General features: G+C 32.1%; 1 protein-coding gene across 1 annotated transcript; it reads left to right on the top strand.

The window, feature by feature from the left end:
- The first annotated feature begins 286 nt into the window (after positions 1-286).
- LOC134686169 (uncharacterized) lies at positions 287-9,112 on the top strand. Its single transcript, XM_063545844.1, has 3 exons — positions 287-335; positions 2,197-3,362; positions 6,524-9,112. The coding sequence occupies exons 2-3, from the start codon at positions 2,346-2,348 to the stop codon at positions 7,934-7,936; spliced, it is 2,430 nt and encodes an 809-aa protein (XP_063401914.1). The 5' UTR covers positions 287-335; positions 2,197-2,345; the 3' UTR covers positions 7,937-9,112.
- Positions 9,113-10,012: the final 900 nt, after the last annotated feature.

Here is a 10,012-nt window from a genome sequence, read left to right as displayed (position 1 = left end):
TAGTGTAGTGAAATGCAAATCAATTCATCAATTGCGATTGTTCGTCAATTCTGATTTTTTTGTAATATACATCAAATGATTTCTTTGATCAAATGATATCTTCAATAAAAAAATGATATATCATTGATTAGGTGTTTCTTCCCATTGTATAATGGGCAATCCAATAAGCATAGAGATGAAAAGGGTGTAAAGAAATATACTAGTTTGTTTTTCACAGTTACTATATTATACAATTATTAATTATGTCCGCATATTGACGCCTACCTAATATAAAACAAACAGAAATAAAAAAAAGACACTCTTCTCAGTCTGGTCAATACTTGAAGGAAATCAAGGTAAGCCTTATTTTAGGGGAACAATTTTGATATTTTTCTTTCTAATTTTCAGTCTGTTAATTATTTATGGTGGCACGGTAGTATTTGCATTCCAGAACTTAGTATGCTCTGTTGTGTACCCTACTTAATTCAATATAACAGTGTGATTGGGAAAAAAATACAGTATTAACTGAAATACTTTCCAAAACTGAGGGATGAATCAAGTGTAGAAAAATATGAAATAATTTTACATATAGATGAAAATGACTTTTTGGGATTATTTTAAAATTTTGTATTCAATGCACGATAAAAAAAAATCTAACAGCTCCAGTGGCCTAAGGTTTTTAAAAATAGCAAAACAATAAATAAACGGTCATGATACACATGCAAATTCATTTCTGAATAGTAAAATGAGAGTACTTCAGTTAACTGTGAATGTAGAATTTTCGCAATGTTAGAAACGGACGAAAATTCTAATAATACTATCATTATCCCCTATGGGCCGGAACATACTACCATGCCACCTTACGGTGGATATATATGTTTACACTAAATCAATGAAAGGGTTGTTTACCCTCTGCATTTTGATGTTTATCAATAAAAAGTTGATTAAGGGCAACTTTAATAATAACTACTATTTCAATTAATTATTCCAATTATAGTTATTACAACAGTTTTATTTAGACAAAGGCATAGGGGTACATTAGTATTTAAATAGCCTTAACGGGTTTTTTTTTACAAAATATTACAACTAGAATTATCATAATAATATCAATTCATGTTTAAAATTCAAAAACAATTATCCGTTATAGCAAAACGTTTAATAACTTTATAATGATGGACGACCAGTAGATTTTCTGCGGGGGTCTGATGTTGTATTAGCTGAAATAATATTATTGTTGTTTGGCTTTCATGTGGTTCTGATGTGTTAATTATCAAAATGTTTTGTAAATAGTTATTCCTTGACAATACGTATTTTTCTACAATTCGTCGAGTTTCAATGAAGAAACAATTAACATTTATTGCAATCATATAGATTTGTAAATACTTGGAGGTAAATACTTTACTTAGCTAGCTCGATAAACTATGGACATTTAAAAAAAAGTTACCTCAACAAACAATTACAAAAAATTACGTGTTTTAAAATCAGTGAAAACTGATCGCTTATTCTTCATTGCCTGTTTTACTCGTGACACGCTTTCAAACGGAAAATAGTTATAGAATAGTTAAAACAAACAGTAAATATAACAAAATATCAAAACAACACCACGATACAAGCTATCATGTTAAACTGTTGTAGTTTGTCGTTTATTGTGCAATTTTCAATTTCATTTTACACCATTTGATTTCGTTGTGTGGCCTGAAGGTGTGTAAGGTGCAGCGCCATCTTGTAACAACAAATAAACGTTTCTCACAGGTACGTTATATTTGTCAGACTCGTTACAAATTCAAATGACTGATAAGAAGTTCCGAATAAATTTTGCTGAATTCGGAGATCTTAGAACAGTGCTCAACATGTTATTAATAATTAATTATAGTCGTTGAAGAAATAATAAATATAAAGAGAACAAACTTTCTTTTAGAATCACGTCTAAGATATTGATATCGTGGTTGACGTTTCCGCTAATACCATTAAATTGGAGACTGTTGACAACTACAGGAAAGACACAAAGGAAGACATCAAATAATTGCGGTTAATTAGAGAGAACAATCATCGGGATAAAAATGCAATTTCCACAAGTAATAAACAACTTTCAAAATCAACAGCAAAATTTTATTCTTTTCATGAAGGTTAAATACTATACAAACTGGTATTACGCATGTTACGATGGGTGAAAAATAATACTAGTACATGAGATATAACATTTTTTTGTTTTTTCAGATTAAAAGCATACGAAGACAATATACAACAGAAACAGATATTGCTTAAGCAGCTGACACTGAACTAATTATAATGAGAATATTTAGAGGGCATATAAATGTTCTTAATCTAGATGTGAAACAGTTTCTGTAATAGATGTAGACATAACAATGATTGTCTGCAAAATGTTTTTTGTAGAATCATGTCTAAAATTTTCAATAATAGTCTTTTTAAGTCAGTATGCGTTCGTTGGTTGTCATGACTCAAATGATAGAATACTTGAATCGACTGCACAATACTCCGATTTTGTAGGTTATACTGACGCAATGCGAGACCAGACACATATTGTCAGCTCTCTTGATAACATATTTTCTGAGACAAAAGACAAAGTGGATGTCCTCTCTGATTCTTGCTCAATGTATGGTACATGCGAATATATTTCAGATATGCAAATTCCAATGTGTCGCTGTGATGAAATATGTAATCGTTACAAAGACTGTTGCATTGACGCTAGTATTATTGATTTGAATGATACCGGTGATACTCAGTTTGAATGTATCTCAGATGTTATACAATCAAATGGCAAGCGTGAAGATTACGGAATATTTGTTATTAACAGTTGCCCTAAACATTTAAGAGATACTGATATTGATATGAAGTGTCGTACAGACGATTTACTTGAAGTGGGGCCATGGGTTGCCAGTGAGACAAATTTAGTTTTTCAAAATCGTTTCTGTGCTGCATGTTATACTGTTGACTCCTACACACCATTTGCCATAAATATTTTAGCCATTCCTCTAGATTTTGTCTTGGAACAAATCAATTCTACCACTATTGCTAAGCTAATCGCTGCATTAACCGATCCATGGAAGCATAAGATAAAGATAAAGTTAATACCAACAGAAAATATCGAAATTAGATTTTGCTTAATGATTGATCAACCACCAGAAGATAAAGATGAAGATTGTATGGACTATAAACTGAATCCTGTTATTGACAGAGGACCTCATAAATATCGTTACAGAAATCCCATTTATCGGAACCAGTTTTGCGTACCGAAAAACCATTCGTTTGAATGTCTCGGCAAGTATAAGAATAGCATAGTACCTTATGAAGAGATGCATTCTCTATATCCACTGTCAGTGATGTTCAATTTTAAACGAAAATATCATCGATGTGAAAATGAGGTAGGTTATATATAAGAGAACCATTAAAATCACCCCTATGTAAACTTAAGGGTAGTACCTAACACTAAAGGGAGATAACTCTGTAAATTCAGCTAAACGTTTTAATCACGTTGTATTATATAGATATATTAAACTTCTCAATGATCAAAATTAGTGTTTGTCAAACTGATATGTATCCAACCAATTTTTCTTAGAAAGTGATTGGTTCATTTGTTTTAAATTTTTTATAATTTTCATAGCGCTGTTTCAATTTTGTCAAAATTTCATGAAAAGAAAACGAGCAAACTTAATTTTAGATGAGGTGTTGGGTACCATCTCAAAAAAGTACAATATCTGAAATCATCAAATGTAAAGCATATGCAGGGATAGAATTATCCGGTTCTTTTTTATTTTCTATGTATGTTTTGTTTACTATAACTTTTCTTTGGTTCGTTTTGTTTCGTTTTTTAAAGCTTTTTATTATAGAAATAGAAAGTCAAAGATGGACTTTAGTGCAAATGTAACAGGACTTTTAGGTCTTTTTTTTAGAAGAAATAAACAAAAACAAAAAATATGTTTATTGGACATGCTTTGATACTATATCTGCCCTTGAATTTTTACAAGATAACATTTTTGTTCGCTTTGGAGATTCCGTATATCGTCAAGTTATCGGAATTTCAATGGGAACTAACTGTGTACCACTTATTGCGGACCTGTTTTTGTATTGCTATGAATTACAATTTATGACAAAAATCAGAAAAAGACCTATCAAATCAACATCTGATACAAACATTTAATAATAATTTTATATATTTGGATGATATTTTGGCTCTCAATAATGACGACTTCAGTATGTATACTAAAGACATTTATCCTGTTGAACTTACTTTAAATAAAGCTAATACTAACAATGACAACTTCCCTTTCCTCGATCTTGATATCTTTATCATTAATAGGCGAATGACATTTTCAGGAAAGACGCTTAGTTAGTGACTTTAATGCACCCACCTAACACACAGCTGAATTTTTTATATGTTATAGTATAATATCTGAAATTCCATTACACAACGGTTATTCTTTCAATTTTTTATGAATGACCTTTAACCCGAATTAAAAAAAAATTGCACCATATTTCATTTTACGACCTGGATAAATGGAATCTACACATGTTTTCCTTTCGAATGATATATAATATAGCTGTGTGTTAGATAGGTGCATTAAAAATATATTTTTAGGTCTGAATGTCACTCGCCTATAACGGAAAGCTTCATACTAAAATTTATCATAAAAGAGATGATTTTTCATGTCCTATCGTTAATTATTAATTTTTAGATTGTGACGTTCCCTTGTCACCATCTTACGGTGTTTGAATATCTCAATTTGTACGATTCAATCATGTATGTTACAATGTTTTAGATTTTAACAAGAGAAATTTATGTCTCACAAACTAGTCAAAACATTAACTAAATTTTATCATCAGTATAAGGACATCATTCGTAAATATAGCTCAACATGCAGACTTCTTATACGTTTAGGTATTTCACATCCAATATTTTATGCATGGAAATATAAACATAAAGCACAAAAATGTTATTATTCACCTCAGAAGCTTACAAAACCTTCAAATAGACTTATTAAGAATGGATATAGTTACGATACTGTTGTTAGGTCATTTAAGATTGTATATTTTGGCGTTAATATTGATTCACTTCTAGGGTCTTTGCATCGGAACTAAACACTTTTATTGAAAAACCAGTTGTCGGCATCACACGGGTTATGTTCTTTTCAAATATATATGATGGTATGATACTAAACCCCTCATGAGGAGGATTGTGCCTGATATTCGTATGATGAAGATATAATTTTTCAATCAGTTTAATTGAAATCTGGAGCTGACATTTCAGTTAACTGCTAGTAGTCTGATGTTATTTATATATTATTGTCATTTTATTTATTTTCTTTTGTTACATCTTTTGACATCAGAATCGGACTTCTCTTGAACTGAATTTTAAGTTGCGTATTTTTATGCGTTTACTTTTCTACATTGGCGAGAGGTATAGGGGAGTGTTGAGATCTCAGAAACATGTTTAACACCGCCGCATTTTTGCGCCTGACCAAAGTCAGAAGCCTCTGGCCTTTGTTAGTCTTGTATTATTTTAACTTTTAGCTTCTTGTGTACAATTTGGAGTTTAGTATGGCGTTTATGACCACTGAACTAGTATATATTTGTTAAGGGTCCAGCTGAATGACGCTCCCGGGTGCTGGAAATTCTCGTTGCATTGATGACCTGTTGGTGACCTTCTGCTGTTGTCTGCTATATGGTCGGGTTGTTGTCTCATTGGCACATTCCCCATTTGCATTCTCAATTCCATTCAATGCTAGTATAACTTTAACAACGGCAAATAAAGGCAACAGTAGTATACCGCTGTTCAATGTTCATAAATCGATAGAGAAAAAAACAAATCTGGGTTACAAATTGAAACTGAAGGAAACGTATCTAATATTAAAGAACTACGACACAACAGAGACACAACACCGATACGTAACACACACACAGAAACGAGCTATATTGTTACGATGGCCATTTTCCTGACTTGGTACAGTGCATTTTATGAAAACAAAATGGTGGGTTCAAACAGCTGTCGCCCTTTTTATAGTCCATCGTTAGTCTTTTATTAACCAGTGGTGTAACAGCACATCATACAGAAAAACATGAAACAAAAACACAGACCGAACGTAGCCTGACTCATATAATTGCTAGATTGCATAGATTCGAGCGCTACTGATAAATCTTATTTAGATACAAAATTGAATTACGTTCGCCTGGCGTACACATTATGAGTCTTGTATCTTTGTTGAGTTTTTGTAATAGGAAGAAATATTATGGATAAAAGGATGTACTGTAAACCAACTTATTTTTGCGGATACTTTATTTCGCGTTTTACACTTACTAATCAACTGCGCGGCTACTTAATTTCGCGATTTTTTCATTTTAATGCCGTAGTTTAATATTGAAAGATCCAAGTCATTCATATTCGCGACGATTTATATTCGCGTTATCTTTCTACTCGCGAAAGTCACGAAAATAAATCGCTCGTGAAAATAAGTTAGTTTACAGTATTCAAATATGTCTGTTTTGTGTTGTTTTGTTATTTTTAAGCACTTTTTTTATCGTTTTATAGGTAAACGGCTTATGTATCGACAACGAACTCTATGTGAACTATGAAACAAACAAAATCTTTTCGCTTATATCCTCTACTTTTATTACATGGAGCGTGGTAGGGCAATTAGTCCAGGTTATGTCGTGGTCCATTCACGCAGAGATGAAAGCAGTGCATATAAGATATTACAATATTGATGGTGTCAATGAAGTGGGAAATTACAACTACAGTTCGTATGTCATTAACCAAATTCACATGACTGCTCGGTTTCAGAAAAAATTAACTGCAAACGCTATGCTAGATTTTGAAACTAAATACAAGAATGCTGTTTGGTCAATAACAATTAATGATTCACACGGACTAACGGAAGTAAATATAGTAGAGGATAATAGTTTTTCAACTCTTGTATTCCCTAAAAAGCAATTGAACGAACAGGAAATCAAGACAAAGACAGAAAACTTGAATATTGATATAAAAGGCAACTTCACTTCGAAGTTATGTGACAAAACTGTTATTGTATGTAATATAATCGATGGAAATATAGATCAAGAACTTACTGTAAAAGAGATAACATGCATTGACTTCACCCAAAGACCACCAACAACTTCTAACGCGATGGATGTCAGCATGAATATTATCACATATATTGGCATGGGTATTTCTGTTATTGCTTTAATTGTTTCAGTAACTATTCACAGAAGGTTGAGAATGCACATAAGTATCCCTGGTTCAAATGTGGAAAATCTGTCTGTTGCTTTGTTATGTGCAGACATAGGATTCTTGATAGGAGTAGGTGCTAATGATTATTATTTAGTATGTTATGGTATTAGTGTCATCCTGCATTATCTTTGGTTGCTTGTTTTTTCATTCAAATCCATTGCATTAATCGATATGTGTTACACTATAACACAAATGTCTATAAACATTTCATATGCAAACAGGGAGACGCAAAACAAAAAACGTAAATTATCATTACTTGGTCTTTTCCTTCCGATTATGATTGTTGCACCAGCAGTTGTAATAGATTTGAGTGAGATTCCAGGCTTTAACCTTGATTACAGTGGGTCTATTTGCTTTACTACCGGATATCCTGCTAACTTGATCTTTGTTTCCATTCCGATTGGCTTATCAGTTATTATCAACATTACATGTCTCATTTGTATTGCAGGATTCATTGCAAAACAGTCATTTGAACTGCAACATGTAAGACAATCTAATTCGTTCAAGCACATTCCAGTGTTTGCTCGAATTAGTGTCGTAACTGGTATGCTATGGACAACTGGACTTATAGGGGCCATTGTTCAAACTGAATTCATGGAATACCTGTTTGTAGTATGTTGTAGTTTTCAAGGTCTGTTAATAAGCATTGCAAACTTGACAACAAAACGTGTTTATCGTGCCTTGTTGAACCATGGAAAGTCGTCTATTCAATGATTCATTTTGAACAGGTCGAAGTTTCAAAATATTATTTTGACCATCAGTAAGTTCAATTTATCAGTCGATAACTCATTGAAATTAAAGATTCATATGTTTATCTTAGTCTGCTGTTCAATTACAACGGAAATTTCTTTCAAGCTCGTAAAAACTGGTAGACCAAGCTCAAAAAGCACTTTATGCTTTTACAAGAAGATACAAAATATCTCACTTCCGATTGATCTACAGCTAAAATTATTTGATGCGTTGGTGGTTCCTATTTTGACCTATTCCTCGGAATGGGGGTTTGAAAATAAAAATAATACTGAAAAGTTACATCTACAGTTTTGTAAGCGCAGTTTGGGTGTGCGATCATCTACGCCAAATTTTATGGTATATGGGGAACTTGGAAGATTTCCACTTGAACTGCAGATCAAGTAAAAAATGGTATGTTTTTGGCACAAGCTAGCAATAAATGATTAAAAACTATTGGGTAAACTTTATAAGATACTTTGGTACATGCATGAGCATGAAGGCTGTAATTTTAAGTGGTTTAACTATGTAAAATCTGTGTTTAATGACTGTGGCTTTTGTGTACTATATAATTTTCCGGAGCATGTTGATTATAATTATATTAAAATTAATGTAAGGCAGCGTCTCCAGGACTAGTTTATTCAAAAATGGTTCTCTGATATAAACAATTCATAAAGGGGGGAATTTTATCTACACTTTATAGAAGAGTTTCGCTTGGAACCATATCTGTTTAAATTAAGGCGGGGTCATAGAGTAAACATATGTAAATAAAGGGTATGTAATACAAAGTTTCCCATCGAAACAGGAAGATGGAGAAATGTACCACGAAATGAGAGTATTTGTCCTCTCTGTAAAGCTGGTCTTTGGGATGTATACCACTATATATGTAAATGTACCAACTGTGAAATTAAGGATTTAAGGAGGAAGTTCATACCTCCATACTATTTAAAATATCCAAATGAAAAAAAGTACTTGGCATGCTTAAATATAGTAATAGTAATGTGCTGTCTAAGCTGTCAATTTTTATTCAAAATGTATAACAGATGCCTGTCTAATTTAAAACTGTAATAAACACAAACTTATTTCTGAAGATGTATAAATTAAAAAATGTATTCTGTTTGTTTTATGAACTATGTTGTAATTAATATTGTGTATATAAATATGCTCCTGTTACGCAGTCTTCTGCGGCTGAGTTTTCTCTAATAAAACTAAAAAACTGAACACAATTATCAAATGTTAGAATGACACATCATTTATGTACTACTAACTGTCATAAGCATTTAACGTGTACATGTAGTCTTTAATTCTCTTTTACTGTTGTTTGTCATTGTTGTTTTGTAATGTTGTTTTCTATGGAATAGTAAACCATTTCGTTATATCTTTGCTTTTATAGCTCACGATACGGACTTTGAAGGAGGCTGTTTTCATCTTTAACTTTTGGTGTTTTGGTGGCTAGTTGTTCCAAGAGAACTTGTACATGTCTGCTTTTAAATAAACTCTTCAGAGATACAAGTATTGAACTTTTGTAATTAGCAATATGCGCGTTTCGTCTACAAAAGACTCATCAGTGACGTTCGAATCTAAACTAGAGGCTCTTAAGAGCCCGTGTCGCTCACCTTGGTTTATGTGCATATTAAACAAGGGACACAGATGGATTCATGATAAAATTGTGTTTTTGAGATGGTGATGTGTTTGTAGATCTTTCTTTACTGAACAATCTTGCTTCTTACAATTATCTCAATTTATAATGAACTTGGCCCATTAGTTACAGAGGAAAATATTTTGTTAAAATGTACAAAATTATTAAAAATTGACTATAAAGGGCAATAACTCCTTAAGTGGTCAAATGACCATTTTTGTCATATAAACTTATTTGTAGATCTTTCTTTGCTGAACATTATTGCAGTTTACAGTTTATCTCTATCTTTAATAATATTCAAGATAATAGCCAAAAAACGGAATAATTTCCTTAAAATTGCCAATTCAGGGACAGCAACCCAACAACCAGTTGTCCGATTTGTCTGATAAATTCAGGGCAGATAGATCTTTACCTGATAAACAATT

The sequence above is a fragment of the Mytilus trossulus genome, chromosome 10, assembly GCF_036588685.1.
Source record: "Mytilus trossulus isolate FHL-02 chromosome 10, PNRI_Mtr1.1.1.hap1, whole genome shotgun sequence".
Lineage (NCBI taxonomy): Eukaryota > Metazoa > Mollusca > Bivalvia > Mytilida > Mytilidae > Mytilus > Mytilus trossulus.
The sequence above is the reverse complement of the archived record's forward strand: the minus strand, read 5'-3'. Positions and strand labels throughout refer to the sequence as shown.

Bases quoted from the DNA above. Each gene is read 5' to 3' on its own strand.
- LOC134686169 (XM_063545844.1), top strand. From the start codon at position 2,346: ATGATTGTCTGCAAAATGTTTTTTGTAGAATCATGTCTAAAATTTTCA. The intron at 3,363-6,523 runs GTAGGTTATATA...ATCGTTTTATAG, and splicing joins ATCATCGATGTGAAAATGAG to GTAAACGGCTTATGTATCGA.